This window comes from Ailuropoda melanoleuca, chromosome 12 (genome assembly GCF_002007445.2).
Source record: "Ailuropoda melanoleuca isolate Jingjing chromosome 12, ASM200744v2, whole genome shotgun sequence".
Lineage (NCBI taxonomy): Eukaryota > Metazoa > Chordata > Mammalia > Carnivora > Ursidae > Ailuropoda > Ailuropoda melanoleuca.
Genome location: NC_048229.1, coordinates 40092410 through 40114834, shown reverse-complemented (window position 1 = coordinate 40114834; position 22425 = coordinate 40092410). Strand labels below are relative to the sequence as shown.

The 22425-nt window shown below is 55.3% G+C and overlaps 2 protein-coding genes across 2 annotated transcripts; one reads left to right on the top strand and one right to left on the bottom strand.

Moving 5' to 3' along the window:
• Positions 1–5340: 5340 nt before the first annotated feature.
• On the bottom strand, positions 5341–9561 carry SBSN (suprabasin). Its single transcript, XM_019801439.2, is given in 5 exon segments — positions 5341–5521; positions 6418–6462; positions 6567–6632; positions 8083–8812; positions 8814–9561. Coding segments are annotated over 5 exon segments (1563 nt in total). The 5' UTR covers positions 9512–9561; the 3' UTR covers positions 5341–5497.
• A 3930-nt stretch (positions 9562–13491) lies between these two features.
• On the top strand, positions 13492–22418 carry GAPDHS (glyceraldehyde-3-phosphate dehydrogenase, spermatogenic). The gene is made up of 11 exons (XM_019801456.2): positions 13492–13656; positions 16018–16174; positions 16927–17023; positions 17200–17306; positions 19657–19747; positions 19839–19957; positions 20336–20417; positions 20725–20876; positions 21038–21200; positions 22114–22211; positions 22296–22418. The coding sequence occupies exons 1-11, from the start codon at positions 13590–13592 to the stop codon at positions 22366–22368; spliced, it is 1206 nt and encodes a 401-aa protein (XP_019657015.1). The 5' UTR covers positions 13492–13589; the 3' UTR covers positions 22369–22418.
• Positions 22419–22425: the final 7 nt, after the last annotated feature.

Sequence of the window (22425 nt, the reverse complement as noted above, 5' to 3'; positions counted from 1 at the left end):
CAGGGCCTGGCCTCACCGGCAGGGAAGAAGGGATCAGCATGAGCCCCCCACCCCACCCCCTGCCAGGGCCCTCAGTCAGCAGCATGGCCCTCTCCCGTCCCAGCTCAGAACACAGAGCTCAGGCATCTTCCCCGTCTCACCCCTGTCCAGCACCCAGCCGCTTCTCTGCTCCCAGGGCCCTGGGGACCTCCCACGTGTCGCCGGCCTTGTATCACTGGAACTCATCACCAAGTTAGGAGGGGCCGGTTTCCATCCGCCTTTCTCAATGTCTCTCAGTCAGTCTCTCTCCACCCCAGCACCCGCACCCCAACTTGTAACATCCAACACCTCTCACCACGTAAACACAGTCCCTGTCTGTCCTGGGCGCCTCCTACCTCCCTGTTATTCTCTCTCTTTTTAATGATAGTGGTAATGGTAGTAGTGGTAATCATCATGGTAATTGTCATTGCAGCTCCAGTCTATCCACGGTTCTGCGTGCCCGGTGCCGGAGTAAGCGCTTTAAGGTTCACACAGACCTGGGAGATGGTCTTACTATTATCCCGTTTAGAGACACAGAACCTGGGGCTCAGAGGGGAATGGTGGTGTGTGGTAGAGCCAAAGCCAAGCCCAGGCCTGCCCCACTCCTAAACCCTGCTCCCAGCACATTCCGTCCTCATCTGTCTCAAATCTCCCCTTGCTTGTCAAAACCTTCATTCTTCTCCGGATGGAATTGGTCGTGGTTTTGCCCTGGGGCCTTATGGAGGGCAGGGGGCAGGAGCAAATCTGAGGCCTCCGGGTTGCTGATGGCCACCTCAGCCCCTGAGCTGGCTGCTCCCGCTTCCAAGGGCAGGGCCGTGGGGCTGGAGATAGAGCACTCCCTGCCTCGGACACTCCTTCCCGCACTTCCCTCCCGGGACACCGCCTTCACCGTGCTGTGTATCTGCCCCTTGGTCCATCTCTGCTACTGATATTTTTCTTTAAGCCAGCTTACTTTCTTAAGTATATTTTATGTTGCTACTCTAAGTGGAAAGCCAGGATCACTTGCCCACAAATAGAAAGTACCAGAAAACATAGTGAGAAGCACACAACGGTGTTACATGATGGCTGGCTGTGGCTCCTGTGTTTAAAAAAAGGAGATTGGCAAGTATGAGGGGGGTATTCAAGGCACAGGAGGACAGAAATTGAGTCTTCCTCTCTGACATAATCAGAGAGCTTCAGAGAAAATTGAGAAAAGGGCACGGCTCTCACTGTGTGATTCAGACTTATTCAAAGCCATGTTCCTGAACCAGCTGGATGCTCCCATCCACTCCCATGTTCTGTCTTCTGGGGAAAACTACCCTCAGACGTCTCTGGACCTGAGAGGTCACCTCACGTGGTCTGCAGGCACATTTATGAAATACCTGTTGTGAACCACATAGAAGGCTAAGCGCTTCCACATGCATGATCTCATTTAATCCTTACGACAACCTCAGGGCGGGGGGAGTACACATTCCCATTTTACAGGTGAGGTAACTAAGGCCCAGGGCTGGTAAACACACACATAATAGTGTGTTTTAAAAAGACGGTGGTAAAATGGTGGTGTCCGAATACGACCCAGGTCTGTCTGACTCCAAACAGCTTTTCTCCCGCATCCCCATGCGTCCTTTGTTCTTGTACCTAATGGCGTCCGCAAGTCTGACCTGCCCGACCTCATGTCCAAGACCCTCTGATTTCAGCTTTTCTAAGTCACTATTTCATTCATTCCATAAGTACTTATTGAGTACCTGCTGTATGTCACACCTGTTCTAGGCAGGGGGACACGGCGTGGAAGAAGATCATCTACACCTCTCTCCTCAGGGAGCTCACACGCATTGTGAGGAGGTTGGACAATAAACATATCAGGTGGTGAGCACTAATGAAGGAAAATACAGTGAGGTGAGGGACTAGAGAAGACAGAGTATTTTAAATCGGGTAATCAGGAAAGGCTCTTTGAGATGTGACTTAGGAACTGAAACCCAAAGGAAATGAGACAGTGAGCCATGAGGATGTCTGGGGATAGAGTATCCCAAGCGGAAGGACAGCAGTGCTAAGGCCCTGGGGCAGGAACCTACTTACTCTATTTGTGGACCACTGTGGCTGGAGCAGGGAGGGGAAATCGGAAGGGTTGAAGTCAAAGAGAAACCGGCCCATACAGGGGAACTTGGGACCATTGTGAGGATTCTGATTCTTTTTCTGACTGAAGGAGAATCAGTGGAGGGTTTTGACTGAGGAGGGCTGTGGTCTTGAGCACTCAGTGTTAACAGGGTCCCTCTGAGGAGCAGGCTGAGGGGGGAGGAGGTGGGTACGGAGACCAGGGAGGAGGCTTACAGGGGGGAGGACAGAGGCTGGACTCAAGAAGAGAGAGGAGATGAGGCTTAGGGTGGTGTCTCTGCTCCCCTCTGTGGTATCCTGAGCCTCCGGCTGGCATCTGTGCTCCTCTCCTGGAGCCCCGCTTCAAACCCGAACTCCTCCCCTAACTAGCTGTGATCAGCCCACCTGTGCATAGTTTGCTTGTCCGTTGGAGGCAGGAATGCGAAGGGGAAATGAGGGAATCCTGGCGGGGCGCTCAGAACAACGCCTGGCACTCCTGTGCACGCACTGTGTGCTCTTGCTAGTGGTGGGCCTGCTGATGTTGGAGCATTTTCTTGGCAGTTTAATTGTGAGACCCCTACACAAGCACGCACGCACCTCCTGAAGGCTGAAACTGAAGTTTAAAGAGGACTTATTTTGAGGTAGCTCCCTTCCCCTCCCAGAGGGTCCCAGGGAAGCAGGCCACCTCGCCAGCAGAGACCAGCAGCAGAGAAGCGCTCGTGGCCGGGAGGAGCCGGGCCATCACCACTCACTAGCTGGGCGGCCTCAGTCTGGGAGGAGGACCGTCATGGTGCCTGCCTCACGGGAGCTCAGGAGGATGGAATGAATCATGTCTGTAAGTGCCCAGCACAGACGTAGTCAGCACCCAATAAAAGAGGGCTGGGGGGGTCCCGCCCGAACTCCCCTCCCGGTTCTTCCACTTCTGCACAAACTGGCCTTTCCTCTCCTCACCGCTAGCCTGCCTCCACCTGTCTGTCTCAGGTACCTGCTTCCTGCTCCCTCTTAGTCCATGGTCGAAGGGAAAACCAAGTCTGCTCAAGGCAGTAGCCTCCCCTTTGTTAGTGGCCAGCCATCTGTGCCTGGCCTTGGCCTCTCCTCTTGAACATGTTAGTCTAGGGGGAAAATGGACATTAAATGAGTAAATACATAATTACACATTGTCATAAGCACTGTGAAGAAAAAGAACAGTGTGCCAGGACAGAGAATAGCAAAGGCGGCCCTTCGTTTGGGTGGTGTGGTCAAGGTAGCCGCCACCTGCAGGGTAAGGAGGGGCCCGCGCAGGGGACAAGAGGGACACGGAGACTATTCCTAGCAGAGGGAGGGGCACACCAGACCCCGAGGCAGGAGTCAGCCATGCCTCTTTTACCCTTGAAAACCAGCTAAGTTCTTTTCCAGAAGCCTCCCAAGATTGACAACCCCCAAACACGGAGGATTATCCCATATCTCTTTGGCACTTTCAGGAACCCCATGCAAGTAAACCCAGCAAGAAAATGTGCATACAAATAAAATCGGTAAAAGTTTTACTTGAGAAAAGAAGGATTCCCTTGAATATGCCCTTTCCAGAAGGGACTCCTCCAGTTTGTATGAAACGAGCTCCAGCACAGAGCAGACCCGCAGTAAATGTGTGATATGAATGAATGCTTCCTGTTTATTAAAATGCGGGAAACAGACAATTGCCATTTACTTTGAAATGCATCAAAAATGTATTGATGCATGACTAGATGGATAAATACGTGACGTGAGATCAAGCAAGGAGAGTAAAATATTAATGGTAGACTCTTAAGTGTGGCTACGCGGTATTCACTATAAAACTCATCTTTATGGTGCATTTGAAATAGTTTCAAGTTAAAATACTGTAGGGGAAGGGAAGGACCATAAGTCATAAAAACGATGGTATTCTACAAATCAGGAAAAATGCAGTAAACGTGAGGTCTTGGGAGCGTCACCTTTATTGTAGCCACGAAGCCCCCACCCCACCCCCTCCAGGTGGCAGTTCTCATTGATATATTGCTTCATATTTGTTTTTAGATTCTGTTTATGCGCCTTGTATCCCCTGGAAGCCTGTAAATTCCCCAAGGGCAATTTTTGGCCTCTTATTTTTGGTCCCACAATTGATGGAATTTTGGCGCTGGAAGCCATGTTTGCAGTCCTCCCCCGCAGGTAACCCCCCCCCCATATATAGATGGAAACTGTGGCCCCTAGAAGGGAACTGCCCACAAGTACATGGTCCTACTGGGAATCTCCCAGCACCCAGGCCAGTGCTTGGCAAGCCTTCCAGAGACTCTTTAGGCAACTGTGAAGGTAAGGTTCTGGCAGTGGACAGCCAGTGCCCTGGCCCCTCCGAGCCTCCATTTCCTCACCCATACAATGGGGATCACGAGAGGGCTTCTGCCTTTGGGTTGCGGGGGGCTTAAATGGTTTTAGCTCTTCACACAGTACTGGAAGCTAGCTGGTGCTTAGTGAACAGTCGACGCTACTATGCATCTGAAAACCCGGCCTTCTGTGTCCCCATTCCTGTCGTTGTAGAGAGGCCCACCCTCCTGTCCTCAGGGTGCCGTCCCCCACCCCCAGCCTTTGGTGCTCCTCCCCATGCAAGGGCCTCCCACATGCATTTCTGTCCTCTCCCCTCTGCATGGTTCCCCTCTATGGGATGCCAAACAGTTAAAGACTGTACTTTCAGAATATGCTTTGTGGCTCTGAAGTCGTTTCTCCACTTTCTGACTGCGAACTTGGTCATGTTTCTTAACCTGCGGGAGCCTCCATGTGCTTCTCTGTAAAAAGGGGCAGTAGCAGAACCTCTTACCTAACCGGGGTGGGGGGGATGTTGGGAGGATTGGGTGATGTCATGCGTGGAAAGCACCCAGCAGGGAGCCCAGCATGGTGCAACAAGTACAAGTTACCATTGTTATTCCCTTGGTGCCACACCCTCTAGACAAGGATGCTACCCTCTTGGGCTCCACCTAGGTTCCCGCCACTCTCTTCGCAGGTGCTTCTGCCCCCACTGCTGGCCTGAGGTGGCCTTCTCTGCGCAGATGCTGCCCTTAGTGCTGAGCACGCATGGATTTTGCCCACTAGCGAAGCCTGGCTTGTCCCCGTAAGCGCTCTCTCGCCCTCTTACATCTTACATCTGACCTGCCTGAAATCTCCAGCTCGGGCCCCCTGTGCATCAGCCCGCAGCTCCTTCCGCAAAATAGCAGAGAAAGAGAAGCCTCCCCCCGCCCACCCCTCCTCGGGGAGCACAGTGGACCATGATGAGAGTATAACGTGTCATATTTATTCACAAATCCCAGTACAGCCCGCTCCCGGGACTCAGGAAGTCTGCCCCCCTCCCGGCCCCCAGCTCCTCTGGGTCATTTCAGCTAGTATGACAACAGGATGTCAGTCTGCTGAGTGAGGCCAGTGCATCAGTTTAGGGAATGATGTCGGCGACGCTCTGGAAGAAAGGAAAGAGGGAATGAATGCAGGGAACACAGCCCTGAGGGGACCAAGACCTCTGCCCTCACGTCCCCTAGAGAAATGAGGGGGACATTGACATTAGCTTCTCGGGCCTAGGAATTGCTTATGTTCTGCAGAATGTCTTCAGGAAAGTGGCTCCTAGATTCAGGGAGAACAGGGCGCCAGGCCTCCCAGGCAGAGGTGCCAGGGGCCTGTGAAGGAGCCAAGAAGCCTTGTCTGTTTTGTCTCAGAGGGTCCCCTGGCGCTCGCATTGCTCAGGAATAAACAAGGCTGTGCCTTTGGGTTCCGGGAACAGTCCACAGGGCTGTTCCACACCCTCATCCTTTTGCCCCAGGCTCATGCAGCCATGTGCTACATGCAAAGAGAAAAATGCAAAGCTAGGACTTTGGTCTGGGCCCAGAGTAGGGACCAGGGTCCCCCAGGAGCCTTTCTACTGGGGGTTCCTGTCAGCCAGGGAAAGGACAGAGCCCAGAGCCTCAGGCTCCCTCCCCCCAGCATACCGCCCCCGCCCGGTAAGGCGGCCCAAGGACCTCACAGTGGATTGAGGCAGGGAGCAAATCGGAGGGAAGGTGATGAGAAGTAGTGAGCACGTGGAGGGGATGGTTTCAGCAGCACCTCCCTCACTGGCCCCCAGGGGTCGTTTTGCCAGCTTGTGTTTGCCTCCAAGGGAACGGAAAGCAGCCAGAAGAGGAAAGCAGGGTATGAGGGACAAAGAGCAGGTGAAGAAAGAGGCCAGAGCTGGGAAACAGATTGGATGGTTTCTGCAAGGCCGAGAGTCTGTCCACAATGAGCTTGTCTGTGGACAGGCAGTGGGAAGGGAGTGTGAGACTATCTCCAGAGACAGCAGAAAGTTGAAACCTCCTGGGCACTCACCTTCCACAGAGCTGGAAAGCTGATGAAGGGCTTGTTGACCGAGGCCTGGAATTCAAGGACAAGAGGGTTGGTCACCAGCATCCGCCCCACCGCCATCCTAGGAGGGCCCCCCCCCTCCACCGAGTCATTGCTGTGCTTGGGAGACTTACTCCAGATGTCAATGTTGTGGCTGCTCCCCCTCCGTGCTGGCCGGTGGAAACGCCTGGATGAGCGCCCTGCGGACCAAGCCCAGACTGTCATTACAACTCCTCAGCCCTGAGGGTCTCCCAAGTTCCTCTTCCCCAGTGACCTGCCACCCTCTAGGGTGACTAGGGCTGGGGGGGGGTGCAGAGGCTAACCTCCTACACCCTCATTATCCAGAAAGAAAACCCAAAGCCCATGTCGCTGTGGGAGTTCTGTGAGATGGGAAGAAAAGCCTGGAAGGATGTTTGCCCCTACTGACTAGTCTTCCCCCAATTCCCTTTTATTTCAGTGAATGAAATTCCCTTAGTCACTGAGAAGGGCCTGACTGGAAACTGGAAAGCGAACCCAGAGAACCCATGCAAATCCTAGGACCGTAGTTTAACCTCAGCCCGATCTCAGCTCTACCCCTTCTCTACACCCTCTGGCCTGCTCCCTAACTTCGGTTGATCCCTGTCCTCATTTTACCCCCCAGATACTCAGCCATGCCTCTGCTGCTGCCACGGCCAGCTCTGAATCCCATAACAAACCTCCCCTCCTGACTTCTTCGCAGTGAAGACTGCCCTCTGCCTCAGAGCCCATTCCTCTACTGTGCACACTTTCTGCAGAGTCCCTTCCTCCCCACCCACCCTTCCCTGGTCCCTGCCTACGGCCCGGGTGGCTATCGGTTTCCAGGTCTGAGCCAGTCCTTAAGATGGTGTCCCAAAGACTCCTCATGGAGATTGGAACTGAGGCAGGCAGGGGTCAGCCTTCTCCTAGTCCCCAAGCCCCCTCCTTGGTGCCTGGTCCGCTGTGAATGGCACCCCTTGTCTCCACCTGTCCTCCAGTATTTGTTCCCTCTACAGAAATGTTTCCTCTACAGAAGTCCTCCAGGAGACCTCCCCCAAAAGGGACAGTGTGGGGGAAGAAAAAGAACCCTGACCTGTGATTCGCCAGAGCTGTGGACCAGCCACCTGATCTTGACAAATCCCCTTAAAACTTCACTGAGCTTCTATCTCCTTATCTGAGAATCAGAGAGTCAGCATCCTCACCCTGACTACCTCAGAGGCTTGTTACGAAAATTAAACAGAACTGGGCTTATCTCCCAAAGCCATTCCTCATGCTTACTCTGATGCTCTGGGTTTTCTCAACACTCACTCTGTTTGCACTGCACAAGATCTTGACTCAGTAATTGTTTCCTGTTCCCCAGGAGAGGCTTCATGTTCCTCTCTTTACACCTCCTCAATGAGCAGGGCAGCTCCCTTAAGTGTGAAGGCTCTCTCTGTCTGATCTAGGGCTTTGTGGGCAAGATGGTTTGATCCATCTCACCAGCTTAGCACCAGCAACTTTGTAGGGAGATGGAGAGAAGGAAAGGGAACATGGTCATAGAGCTCCCCAAGCTTCTTTCACTGAACGAAGGCTACATGGACTACCCAAATATCCCAAGGGCTTAACCTCTCCCTCCCCCAGCCCCTTCTCCCCATTTCCCCACCCCTGTTCACCTACATTCAGCAGCTGGTTGGCCTCCTTGCCGGCTTGGTTGACCCCATTATGAACATTCTGCGGCAACCTGTCCACCTCCTTCCCGGCCTGGCCAGCAGCATGGTGGACACCTTGGCCAAGTTTCTCCGCTTCCTTTCCAGCCTGGCCAGCAGCGTGGTTGACCCCTTGGCCAAATTTCTCTGCCTCCTTCCCGGCCTGGTTGACCCCATCGTGCACCCCTTGGACCACTTTGTCTGCCTCCTTTCCAGCCTGTTCAACGGCATGGTGAACTCTCTGGCCAAAGTGCTCCACCTCCTTCCCAGCCTGGCTGACCCCAGGATGGACCCCTTGGACTATTTTGTCTCCCTCTTCCCCAGCCTGCCCTGCAGCATAATGAACATCATGGCCAAACTTCTCCACCTCCTTCCCAGCCTGGTTAACTCCATGGTGGACCCCTTCAACTATTTTGTCTCCCTCTTTCCCAGCCTGCCCAGCAGCATTGTGGATCCCCTGACCAAACTTCTCTGCCTCCTTCCCAGCCTGGTTAACCCCATGATGGACCCCCTGACCAAACTTCTCTGCCTCCTTCCCAGCCTGGTTAACCCCATGATGGACCCCCTGACCAAACTTCTCCGCCTCCTTCCCAGCCTGGTTAACTCCATGGTGGACCCCTTGAACTATTTTGTCTCCCTCTTTCCCAGCCTGCCCAGCAGCATTGTGGATCCCCTGACCAAACTTCTCCGCCTCCTTCCCACTGGTTAACCCCATGATGGACTCCCTGACCAAACTTCTCCGCCTCCTTCCCCGCCTGGTTAACCCCATGATGGACCCCTTGACCAAACTTCTCCGCCTCCTTCCCCGCCTGGTTAACCCCATGATGGACTCCCTGACCAAACTTTTCTGCCTCGTTCCCAGCCTGGTTAACTCCATGATGGACCCCCTGACCAAACCTCCCCGCGTCATTGCCAGCCTGCCCAGCAGCATGATGGCCCCCCTGGCCAAACCTCCCTGCCTCACTTCCCGCCTGGTTGACCCCATGATGGACCCCCTGAATCACTTTGTCTGCCTCCTTCCCAACCTGTCCAGCAGCGTTGTTGACCCCATGGGCAAACTTCTCTGCCTCCTTTCCTGCTTGTCCGATGCCATTGTTGATCCCATGGGCTACCTTGTCCAAGCCGCTGTTGAGCCCCTGGACGCCTTTGTCCAGTTCCTTGCCGGCCTGGCTCCCCATGTGGCTAAGTCCATTAAAAACTTTCTCCACTTCCCTTCCAGCGTGAGTGATTCCATTATTGATGCCTTCCAGGGCCTTGCCCACCTCTCTCTCTGCATCGCTCAGCCTTCGGTTGATTCCTTCAATGACCTTCTCAATGGGGTCATCATTGGCTGCCCATCCAGGAAGGGCCCCCAATAGCAGTAGGAGGGAGCAGGAGCTGACCAAACTGGCAAGGTGCATGTTGTTGGCAGGGTGGGGAGGATGCAGAGAGGAGCCAGGGAAGCAAAGCTGCTATTTATACTCTACCTCCCTCTCTCTTCTCCACCCCTCATGACTCAATTACCCCTGTAAGGCACTGACTTGGTCCCATCAGGGAGGCATTTCTCAGGGAGCTTTGAGTTGAGCAATGAATAGGAGGAGGAAGAGAAGGTGAGTCATGAATGGAGAACACTCACGTGGCGTCTTTGCTTCTTGCCCAGCTCAGGCCCTCCACCCCAAAGCCCAGATGGATGCCCTTTCAACCACCTCCTCTTTTCATTCCTCACCCACTATCCAAGCCTCCTCTCTCCCAACCCAACCTTCAATCACCTCCATCCCCAGGACCCAGGCCTGGTTCTTCACTCCTCAGGGAATCAAGGATCCAGTTTCCCCAGCAGCAAGAGTCTGGGAAGATGGGAGGCTCAGTCAGGGGGAGGAGAGCACTCCTGGGGAGTTGAGAGAGTCATCAGACCTGGCTCTTACTGTTCTTGTTGACACCCCCCCTACGCTTACCACCTCCCAGCCCCACAGGTCTTCTCCCTGGTCCTCAGACACACCAGGCTCATTCCTGCCTCATGGCCTTTGCACATGCTGTCCTCTCTGCCTGGAAGGCAGAACTCACATCATCACATGGTAGTTTCTTATTCTGTTCTTGGTTCAAATGTCACCTCAAAAAACCTTCCCTGGCCATCCCTCAGTTATACTGGGTGATATCATCCTTTTGTTTTTATAAGCACTTACCATGATCCAAAATTATCTTTTATACTGTCTACCTCACCTATTGGATTGTAAACTTCCAAAGGACAGGGCTTTTGTGTTGGTCACTGCTATATCCCCAATTTTTAGAACATTGCCTGGGGTTCAGTAAATATTTATATATTGAACAAATGGATGGATTAAAAGAAGCACTCCCAAAAAGTATGTGATGTAAGTAGTGTGCTTGCTAAGGGAAGCCCAGGGAAGACAGGCCAAGCCTGAGTCTCAGAGAGTGCTGGAGAGAAGGGTGCCTGGGTCCCCAGAGCAGCCTGGGGCCCCTCGGGGAGGGTTACAGATTTTGGAGCCAGGACACATTTTCATAACAGAACCTGGGCCTCCTGCTTCCCAGCCCCTGGGCAAGGGCAGGGGACCGATTGCCATGAGCTGGGACAGGACGCAGTGTCTCCTGAAAAGCCGGTTGAGGCAGCCACGGGGAGGGGCTGAAGACCTGGGGCAGCAGGAGACTGTCAGCCAGAACCTGGGCTGGAGGCCAGGGCCTCATCCTCCCTTTCCTCCTCCCCCTGAGGCCTCCTCCATCCCAACCTAAAGCCTGGAGCGTTGACATGGTGACACAGGATGAAGGGGAACAGCTGGGAGTCTACCCTGGGCGTGAAGAGGGTCATCAGAAGGAAGGGCAGGTGGTGGCTGGGCGGTCTGTGGCAGTGTAGCTATCTGGGGCTAGTTCAGAGGCAGGCAGAGACTAGAAGAACAAGAGCCAGTGGGTGGGTAAGTTGGGTGCAGGGGTGAAAGATATTTGGGTCTTGGTGCCAAGGGGAGAGACAGAGAGGGGGTGGGGGTGGGATTGCGGGTGGGAAGCCTGGCGGGAAGGAATGTGTAGGGTGTGAGCCAGTGGGGGTGGCAGAGTTATGTGTGTGGGTGCCTGGGTGTGGCGAGAATCTGCACATGTTTTCAGGCTCTGCTCAAACGAGGGTGACTAGGCCCACTCCCCTCGGTGGACCCATGCTTCCACCCCAGGTCCTGGACACCCAGGCCCAAAGACCTCAGAGCTTCTGCCATTTCTAGGCACTGCCTATGGAGGGTGACTAATCAGGCCACCTCTCCAAGCTTGAGCTCATTAAATCTGTTTCCCTGTTTCACGCTCCCAGGACAAAGCCAAATCCCTGGGCAGCCTCAGGTGTGGCTCTTCTGTGCTTGGCCAGTGCCTAAATGAGGGAGTTTCCCATGCAGGAGATTGCAGGGTGGGGAAGGGTGGGCAGTGAGCTGCAGAATCCTAATCCACCCTGAGATGGAGAGGTGGGGTTTCTCCTTTTGAAACGTACTCCCATCTTCTCTTCCCACCCCTCTTTCTGCCCATCCCACCATCTTCTGTCAGTCAGCCCCAGTCCCTCTCGGTCCCATTCCCATTTGCCACTAATTGATTCAGGACCTTGGCATCCATCCCCATAAGAGATTGGCCTGGAGTTGTCCTTTCTTTGCCGCCCTCCATTCGTTGGGGTAAAGCGAGCCTGCTGCTTTTCCAGAGGCAGCGGAGGCGGTCTCCGTGGCCCAGCGTCCGGCCCTCCCGCAGAGCACTCCCAGGTTGTGTGCTGGCCAGCTGCGGGGCCTCAGGGCCTCGGAGCACGTGCCCTGCCCAGAGCCTCTGTGCGAGGGAGCTGCCACCCAGCCTCCCTGCTCTGGCTGGGATCCGCACAGTTCCTGCGGGCTGGCAAACACGTGTTCCCGATGCTTTTTGGCAAATCCTGCCCATAAAGTCATCTGGATCTGAATCAGCCTTGGGGAGAATAGATCTTAATTCCGGTTCTTCTCTTGTTATTGGCCTACTCAGATTTGCACCTTTATATTTTCTAAGAAAATTTTTAATTGCATCTAGCTTTTCACATCTGTTATTATAAAGTTGTACAAAGTTGGCCCCTTTTCCGTCCTGGTTTTATTTGTGTGATCTTCCACACCCAGCATCCCCCCCCAACCCCCATCATATGTGTTAAGTTTGTCCCCCTTTGTTTAATTAATACCTGCATTTTGGTCTTGGGTCATTGAAATTCCCCATCTGTACACCCAATTTATTTTCAGTTCCACCTCTCTGGACCATCTAAGCAGGAGTGCCTCACCCTCACCCTGTCCCATTGCAGGTGCTTAGCGAACTGAGTTCCCGTGAAGACTTCGGGAAGGAAGAGGTTATGTCACTCTGCTCCTTCTTGCTTCCACACCTCTGTCTGGGATGATGACTCCTTCCTGGCCCAAACCCCCACACCCCCTAAATCTTGGTCACAGCTGTGTGTCAGCCAGCCCTGCAGGTGAAGGCACCTATCTGTGAATCACAGATGTGCAAATAAGCCCCCACCCCCAGTGCGTTAGAGGAAAGAAGCCATCTGTCCTGTTCTTCCCCAGAAGCCGCTTTGTGCCAGGCATAGTTCTAGGTGGCGGCAAAGGCCCCGCAGTGAACAACGGGACACCCTGAGCAAGTAAATCAGTAAGTAAATCATGACAAACCACGTGAAAAGCCACAAGGAGAAGAACGGGGTGCAGTGAGAGGGTCTGGCTTGGAGGTCACTTAAATTTAAGATTGGGAGTCAGAAGGAATGGGAGGCGGCCATATTTATGTTTGCATTCTGGCGTTCATTGAGTGAGCACCCGTAGACACCAAACCTTCTAGTCAATGGGATACAAAAGTGAAGGTAGACAAGCACTCTGCCCTCCGAGAGCTTACACTCTGGTGGGCAGAAACAACTGGCAAGGAAACGAATAAACAGGATGATTTTTAAAGAGAGACATATGCTGTGAGGAAAACAAAAAATGTAGAGAGCATAGCCATGGAGTAGCTTTGCACACTGGAGCATCTAACCCAGGAAGCGAAGTCACACGAGGCTTCTAGAAGATGAGTAGATTGAGGGGGTGCGGGCCATGGCAACAGTGACTGAGGAAGGAGAGAGCTTTACATGGGGAGTTAGGAAGGCCCCTCTTAAAGAGTGGCACCTGAAGGAAACCAGGAGGCCCCCTGAGCAAGGACAGGGCAGGGCTTTCCAGGCAAGAGAAAACAGGAGGGCAGCTAACTGTCCAGAGGAGGGTCAAGGGGCAGCACAGAGCCAGGGAGAAGGAAGGGAGGGGGGAGAGAAAAGGGCCTCGAGAACCAGTGTAGAAAGCTGGATTCTATGCTAGATGCCAGTGGTGGCCTGGGGACGGTGGGACTCGGCATGCAGACGTCACGCGCTTCGTCGCCGCCTTTGTGACATCACTGGGCACTGTGACGTCCCGGCGAGAAGCTCCGGCCCCACTAGCCCCGGCGCCCCTCGCCGCAGTAACATCGCGACGGTCCCCAAGCGGCTAAGCCATGAAACCTTAGGCCATGTCGAAACGCGACATCGTCCTCACCAATGTCACCGTTGTCCAGCTGCTGCGACAGCCGCGCCCGGGTGAGGGAGGCGACGGGGCGACCCCTGGGAAGGGGATACAGGGCGGTCGGGAGCCCCTGCGGCCCACGTGCCCGCCTCGCCGTGCGCACGAGTGAGGGGGCGGGAGACGGACTGCGTTGCGCCTTCCCACCCGCCCCACCCTCCCTACCCCTGCTCCGGGAGTGGTTTCTATGGCAATGGGGGGGCAGGAAGCGGGTCCCCACAGGCCTTGGCGCTGCGAAGCAGGGGCCGGAGCCGCATCTACGAGGGCACATTTCTGGGGATGGACGCTCCCATCGCCCAGCGCCAAAGGCCGTTTGGGGGTTGGTGGGGTTTGTCCTCTTGGGCGCTAGCAACCTGCCAGGGCCGTACCAAGCGCTTTCCAGGCACTGAAGCCTCACAAACCCTCCCCCCCTCGCCGGGGGAGGCCATTGTGTTTACTGTCCCCACTCAGGAGCGGCCATCAGAGGTGAGAGAGCTTAAGCCGCCTCCCTAGGTCTCTCAGCCACGGAATAGCAGAGTTGAGACTCGGAGTCCCCGGCTCACTCCCACTGGGCAGCCCTACCCCATCCAGCCAATGGTGCACACACACTCCAGCCCGATGAACCCAGGTCGGCTCCAAGGGCAGCCCGCATTCCCGCGCTGCCTCCGCACCGGCCGCCGGCCGGGTCGGCGGGATGACAGCGGCGGGGCAGTGGGAGGGACCCCCAAGAAGCCGCCCCCGGGCAGGTTCCCTGCTGCTGGCTGCGAACCTCCTCCCTGCTCCGCACTCGCTCAGACCTCGGGCCTCGGTCTCCCCTCTGTACGGTGGATTTACAGCGCATGCCTACAGCACTCAGCGGGCACGGGACCTAGCCCAAGGCGGCGCCCAGGAAATGGGAGCGTCATCCTAACGAGGAGAGCGCGCGCCTGCGCCCTTGTTTCACCTGCCAGTTGATGCTTCATCACAGAAGCTCCTTCAGGCTCTTCCTTCCTAGTGCAGCCTTCCTAGCCTAGGCACCCCACCCCTCGACTGGAGGGGAGGAGAGAGGAAGCCTGGGCGAAGATGGGAGAGGAGAACCACCTGAGTTTTCTTTTAAAAGGTCGAGGAGTGGGCTCAGATTCCCACTCAACCCCATGGACAGATCTCCCCCTTTCCTGATAGTGGAAGCAGAACCCCCAGAAAGGCAAACATCCTAGGGTCACCAAAGCCACAGGGTCAGTGCCGCAAATAAGCACTCATCATAACTTTAAGAACTGGTATTGCCACAGGAAACCCACAGCCCAGGCTCAGCCCACATGGTCTGCTGCAGCCCCTAGAGGTCGGGGGACCACACACAGGCCAGCGGACCCACCACCTCTCTGTGCCTTTGACTCTGGCACCAAGAGCAACGCCCACCTACCTCCTCCAGCCCCACTCTAACCTCTTCTACCTTTCCTCACAAATACTCTTAGTAGCAACCTCCTTCCACTGTTGACGCCAGCACCTGCTGGGTGGTGAGATCTGAGTCCTCCCAGAAGCCCCCAGGCAGAAGGGCAGATGTGGCACCAGCAAACAGGCCAGAGAGGTCATTAACTTGCTCAAGACTACACAGCTGGCAGGCAGCTGAGCAGCAGGGGGAGAGTCAGGCCTGATTCCCAGCTGGAAACCCTCTGCCGGCCTGGCCCCCTGACTGCGGCCTCCACATCTCCCCTCCCCTCCTGAAGCCCTTATCGCAGCCCGGCTCTCACACCTCCAGCATGGGGGTTTTCAAATGCAGTACGGGAGTGGGAGAGTGTGCATTTGAAGAGGTGGAAGCTGGTGTGGGTTTCCAGCCATTTCGTGTTATGATACACCTCGATTTCCTAACTACTGTGAGGATAAGAATCACCCAGAGTGCTTTTAGAACCAGGATTCCCGGGCCTCAGTATAGACCCACTGAGTCAGATTTCCCTGGGAAGAGGCCTACCCCCAGGGGTATAGGGGGGTCCGCTTGGGTTAGAGCAATTATCAGACGAGTTTGGGGAACAATCTTTGAAATACTCATGTAAGTGGACTGTTTCCTAGACTCTCTCATAAGCCTTACATCTATCACCTTACTTAATCATCACAGGGACTCTCAGAGAGACGTACTATCATCTTCCTTTTACAGAGGAAGAAACTGAGGCACAGACAATATCACCCCAAGTGACTGTTAAAAAGACACGTGCACTGAGTTAGACTCTCCAGGGAAGGGGCCCTGACATTGGTATTTTAAAGCAAGCCCATTCCCTGCTTATTGTGTGGATCAGGTGGGTTGGAGAAATAGCTAGATGGTTGGCCGCCAGGGGCCAGGAGCCAGCAACGGGTTCTGGGGGGCCAAAAGTGTTCATTCCCTCCCACCGGGACCGCGCAGCTCATTGCCCCCACCCAACCCCCAACAGTGACCAGAGCACCACCCCCGCCGGAGCCCAAGGTTGAGGCAGAGCCGGAGCCGCAGCCTGAGCCAGAGCCCAAACCTGAGCCAGTCAAGAATGAATCCCCACCTCCTCAATCTAAGAAGCCTTCTGTGGTTCGAAAGCTGACAGTGGGCATCAATGGGTGAGGGGGCCCCGGCCTGAGCCGTTCCTGAAGTATTAGGGCCCAGCCTTTCCTCTGGTTGCTGCCTGGGGCATCTCCCCATTTCTCACCATCAGTGCTTTCATTCTGCCCACCCTTAGGTAACAGGGAAAATGTAGACAGGGCTCCACCCTCAGAGAGCTCACATTCCAGTGGGAAGGCAGCAATCGAAGAAGGAACGCGACAGTTGAATGACGTGTGTTGTGAACAGTGTGGAAGTCGGGTCCTGTGAGACTGGGGAGTAGGGCAGTAGCCAGCTCTGAGACAGGGGCAGCTCAGTGCGCTAAGAACACTAAGAACACGCAGGAAGTCGAGTCAGGGTGTGGAGCAAGCAAGGGAGGAAGGGGGAGGGAGGTGGGAAGCTGGCAGGGGCCTGGCAGGCCATAGCACAGTAAGCAGTCTGGATCTGTTTTACTGACTGAGGGCCATGGAGGAGTTCAGGCCAAGTGACATACTCTGGCCTGCAGTTCTAGGGGATCCATCCAGCTACAAAGCCAGGAATAGGAGGGTGTGATGGATGGGTACAGGAAGCAGGAAAAGCAGTGAAGAGGTTGGAGAGGACATCTGGGCAAGAGAGGACAGTGCCCACACTTTGCCTTCTTTCCCCAGACTGAGGAATCCCACCCAGCCCCCTAGAGTGCACCTCCTCTGTTATCCCTTTCCCTCCCATCCCCTCCTCTGCCTGCCACCCGAGGATTCTGAGCACAACCCCCACCACCCTTGTCCCTGGACAGCTTTGGACGCATTGGTCGCTTGGTGCTCCGGGCCTGCATGGAGAAGGGTGTGAAGGTGGTAGCAGTGAACGATCCATTCATTGACCCGGAATATATGGTGAGCAGCAGGCAGAGGGGAGACCTGGGAAAGGCGGGACCGCAGTGGGGAGGAGAGCTCCGTGCAAGGCTCCCAGGTGCCATGTGGAACCTTCACCAAGGCGGGGACTCCCTAGGGATGCTCGCTTCTCCACCCTTGCCGCCCGACACGGGAGCCACCCTGTCTGTCGCCCGCAGGTGTACATGTTTAAATATGACTCCACCCACGGCCGGTACAAGGGGAGTGTGGAGTACAGGAGCGGAAAGCTGGTCGTGGACAACCAGGAGATCAGCGTCTTCCAGTGGTAAGCATGCTGTCTGACGCACGCCTGCGGTGTATTAACACGGGAGCTGTGGCGAGGACCAGAATGGGAGTCCAACCTCCCCCACGGGCTCAGAACCGCCCCCCCCAAATTGTGTGTGTGTGTGCCTCTGGGTCCTGGGTCAGAGAGGGGTCTCAGAGAAGTCCCTGACCCCTAAAATGGTTAAAAAGCACTGATCTAGAAAGGTGTCCCACTCTACTCAAAATATTTTTAACACACATTGACACGTTTTCTCACAGGCATGTCAACTCAGTATGTTTAACAGTCAACCTCTGATTCTCCTTCAACCCCCAAACCTAGTCACTTCCCTCCGCAGGAAGTGGCACCGCTAGCCAATGCTTTCCACTCGGATCCTACACAGTAGCCACAGAGGCCTTTTAAAAACATCAACTGGACTCCGTGACTCCCCTACTTAAACCCTCCAAGGACTCCCCAGCCCCCCATGAATAAAACCCCAGCTCCTGTTGGGGCCCTCAACACCATGCGCTGGCCCCCTGCCTTTCCTTTCCATGTCATCCCAACCACTCGGCCTCCACCTCCCCGGGGGGATCCTAAACCAGTACCTCTTACCCCGCCCCCCATGCTGACTTCTTAGTACCCATTTCACATGGCTCATACTGATATTAATACCCTTTCTGTCCATCTAAGGATATGTTTCGAATCTGTAACAATCAAAAGCAATAATATTAGATGTTTAAAATGCTTCATATATAAACTGTTATAACAAAAAACTTTTAAAATGTACAAAAGGGGACCCCGGAACCGTCCTTCAGCTTTCTAATGTGAATTAGCAGCTACCGTTGGCCCCGGGGCGCCTTGAGACTTTCCCACGCACTCACCCCGCCCTCAGCCCTGGGGCCTTTCCCAGCCCCGTGGCTTGTTGGCTTGCACATGTGGGGCAGGAGGGCTTGTGATGCGGTGCTCAGCGCTGGGTGTGGGGGTGGGAGGGTGGGTGGAGGGGGGAACAGGAGACTTGGTGAGGATGAGAAGCTGCCGGATCCAAGCTGGGAATCTTAACACCGAACAAAATCCCAGCGGAGCAGCCATCCCCTGCCCTTTCCTTACTCAGCCTGGCACTGCTGCCACCCAGGGCATTCTCCCTGCCTTCCGGGTCCCCACACAGCTGTCCCTTCAACGGACAACCGGCACCCAGGCGCTGCCTTCCCTGGTGACTCCAGCAGCCCCTCCCCTCTGCCCTGCGGCTGGCTCCTTGGAGAAATGCCAGTAACGGTACTTACTCCTTAGGTTCCCGGGGGGTCAAGGGGTCAGTACGGGTAGAGTACTTAGAACATGGGCTTGAGGCAGGTGTTCGGTAAACGTGTACAATGGTTAAACAAAACCCACAAACATTGATTGAAACCCTCTGATGGGAGCAGGCTCGGTAGCATAGAATGGTCTAGAAGACAAGAGAGATGCTAACAAATCATCACAGAAGAACATACCACTGTTGTGATAAACCCTGAGGGAAAAAAAAAAAAAACAAAAACAGTATACAGTTTATTCACTTATTGCTTGTTGGCTAAAGCCAAGGAGAAAACAGCAACATCTAATAGATGTTTAATGTTTCAAATACACACATTCGATATAGAGTAGAAATGTGAACTTCTCAAACAGGAAGCAAAATCTTTTTTTTTAAGATTTAGTTACGAGAGAGAGAGACAGAGCGAGCGAGCAGGGGGTAGGGAGAGAGAAATCAGAGGGAGCCCAGCATGGGGCTCAATCCCATCACCCTGAGAACATGACTCCAGCTGAAACCAAGAGTTGACCACCCAGGCGCCCCTCCTTTCCCTTTCTAAAGAAAACCACTAGCTACCGCTGGCCCGGGGGCTGCCTCAGGCTTCAGTCCTCTCCTGGGAGCGGGGATGCAGTGTATCTTCAGAAGGCTGCCCAGCCCCCGGCAGCTGGCTCCTGGTGCAGGAGCTGCGTGGTAAGGAGGGGCGAGGAGGGCCGTGGGGAGGTTGCTAGGGCCGGGCACCAGAAGCAGCAGGACAGGCCTCACCTTCCTGGGGTGCATTCTGGGCAGCATAGGTAGAATGGGCCTGACCTGGCTGGGAGCAGTCAGGGGGCGTTAAGGCTTGAGTCAGGAAGGCAGAAGCTTGTCCCCAGGCACAGCAGGGGTGGTCGAATCAAGAGAGAAAAGTGGCCTGCAAGGTGGAGTCAGTGATGAAACAGGAGACCAGCAGGGTGAAATCCATCAGGACAGCTAGGATGTTGGGCTGGAGGGGGAGAGACAGGTGCAGGCCAGGCAGGAAGGCGTCTGGTTACCCTTCGCAACAGTGAAGGCCAGGCGGTGCAGGAAGAGACTGACTCGGGCACTGCCACCCCTCCACAGCAAGCAGCCCCGAGATATTCCCTGGAAGTCTGTCGGGAACCCCTTTGTGGTGGAGTCCACAGGCGTGTACCTGTCCTTAGAGGAAGCTTCAGTAAGTGGGGGACAGGTGGCTGGGGCTGGGCGGGGGGAGGGGGTGTGGAGGTGGCCCCAAGGGCCCCCTGACACCTGTGCTTCTCCTCCAGTACCACATCGAGGCAGGTGCTACGCGTGTGGTCATTTCCGCACCGTCACCCGATGCACCCATATTTGTCATGGGGGTAAACGAGAAGAACTATGATCCTGGCTCCATGAAAGTTGTCAGGTAATGGGCAGCAACATTCTCAAGTGTGTGGGTGGCACCCAGAGGACATGCCAGCCTCACCCTCTTTACCCCCACTCCCAGTAGACCCCTGGTGCTGCTTCGCACCGCCCTTCCCAAAGCCTTAACGCCATCATGTTAACGTTTCCCTGAAACTACCTGTTAGAACAGCAGGATTCCTGGAGAACATGCTTGGCGAGCTCCCCCAGCCCTAACTCTAGCGCCTCCTTCAGCCTAAAGGGCATCCCCAGTGATCCCCCTCATCCCTATCCTGATGTCCACAAAACCAGGCCTGTGTGCATGACCCGAGAGGGAGGGGAGGGTGCAGGGCTGCCTCTGCGACTCACCTCACAGCGCCCTTGCACACCTGTGCCATTTCAGCAATGCATCCTGCACCACCAACTGCCTGGCCCCCCTTGCCAAGGTCATCCACGAGCAATTTGGGATCGTGGAAGGGCTGATGGTGAGTTGGAGAGGGGCTGAGGCAGGAGGGGTGGCAGGGAAACTCTACCTCTTCTTCCCAGGACTTGCTTAGTGTGTGGGGTGAATAGGGAGAGAGGGTTTCGGGAGGAAGAGCCAAGCGCTGAAGTCTCTTAAAACACCAGGCAACTTGCAGAAAGGCTGGACCCTGGCCTGCACATGGCCCTCCTGTGGTCTGTGGTGGTGGTCCCACCAGCCTCCACACCTGGGTCACCACTTCAGGCCTGGGAAAAAGAGGCAGTGGAGCTTAGGAGGAGGAAGGGCTCACCTCGTCCTTCTTCTTCCCCAAGACTACAGTTCATTCCTACACTGCCACCCAGAAGACGGTGGACGGGCCATCGAAGAAGGCCTGGCGAGACGGGCGGGGTGCCCACCAGAACATCATCCCAGCCTCCACAGGGGCTGCCAAGGCCGTTGGCAAGGTCATTCCAGACCTCAAAGGGTATGAGGGCAGAAGCTGCAACCAGGGTCGGGGGTACACCCCAGGAGGACTGGACTGGCCCCCAATCCCTTAAGTGTCTATCAAGAGGAAAGTAGAGATAATGTGGGATGGATGGAAAGGTCCTGGGTTCTGACTCCCATCCCTAATGTGGGATTCTCCAGGAAGCTGACAGGAATGGCGTTCCGGGTGCCAACCCCAGACGTATCTGTTGTGGACCTGACCTGCCGCCTGGCGCAACCTACCTCGTTCGAGGCCATCAAAGATGCCATAAAAGCAGCAGCCAAGGGGCCTATGGCTGGCATCCTTGCCTACACCGAGGATGAGGTAGGGGCTGGGGGGGACCCTAGGAGGAGCCCTCTGGAAAGGAAACGTGATTTTCCTCTTGCCAAAGAGCTGCTCACAATGTATCACGACAGGGACCGCAGGGCTGCAAAGGGCTGCTCTTCCTGCCTCAGGGTCTTTGCACTTGCTGTTCCTTTGGCCTGAGTAGCTTTTCTTCCAGGTGGCCACAAAGTCTGCCCTCACCTCCTCCAAGTCTCTACTTCAATTTCTGTCCTAAGATACTCTCTTTCTGGCCCTTTCCCTTACCTGAAATTTCATTTCATAGTCACTGTTGGTCCTGCTAGCATGTGCACCACAAGAAAGTGGGGACTCTGGGAATACATGGCTCCAGCCATTGTCCCGGACGTCAGCATGCATTTGCTTCCCGTAGTGCCATCTCTGCACCTCCCCCTCTGGTGCTGTCTCTGCTTTAGCTCCTACGACTCTCCTGTTGTAAGGAAAGCAGATCACATCCTCCCACTGCTGAAAACCTTCCTCTGTGGCCTTACACCACACCGCTAGGGCCAAACCCTCAGGGCCTCTGTGCTGAGGCTCCTTCCACCTCAGGCACTGCGGAGGGCCCGCGGTGACCAGATCCCCCTAGACATCCAGACCCATCTCGCCCTGTGCCCTCAGAGGGCCTCTCTGCCGGCCCGCCATCACGATGGAGGCCTGCATTACTGCCAGCAAGTGACGTGTGTTGGTGCAGCAGCAGGGAGTCTGCGGTCTTCGTCCCCTTGGCCGCAGACAAAGCTCCCGCATGCCTTCCTCACACCGTCCCCAGAACCTGCACACAGCAAGCCTCCACCAGATAGTGTAGATGAAGAGCTGGCCCATGTGCCTAAGAGTCAGAGCCTGGGCTCCTGGAGGACCTTGATCCGCGACCCACACTTATCTCTGAAATTTGGACGCCCAGGTCGTCTCCACGGACTTTGTGGGCGACACCCACTCGTCCATCTTCGATGCTAACGCCGGCATCGCGCTCAACGACACCTTCGTGAAGCTCATTTCCTGGTGAGGGGGGACGGGTCCGGGAGCGTGGGGGGCGGACCAGAAGCGGTCGGGAGGGATCCCCTGACCCGCCTCCTCCCTCGCCAGGTACGACAACGAATACGGCTACAGTCACCGGGTGGTGGACCTCCTCCGCTACATGTTCAGCCGCGACAAATGAAGCAGGAGAGCCCCTCCTCTGCTCCCCCAGGCTCCGGGACCGGAACCCGCACCTCCC

What these genes read in the sequence shown, in the direction of transcription:
- GAPDHS (XM_019801456.2), top strand. Translation starts at nt 13,590, where the DNA reads ATGTCGAAACGCGACATCGTCCTCACCAATGTCACCGTTGTCCAGCTG. An exon ending in CTGACAGTGGGCATCAATGG is followed by an intron (nt 16,175 to 16,926) that starts GTGAGGGGGCCC and finishes GTCCCTGGACAG; the next exon opens with CTTTGGACGCATTGGTCGCT. An exon ending in GGATCGTGGAAGGGCTGATG is followed by an intron (nt 20,418 to 20,724) that starts GTGAGTTGGAGA and finishes TTCTTCCCCAAG; the next exon opens with ACTACAGTTCATTCCTACAC.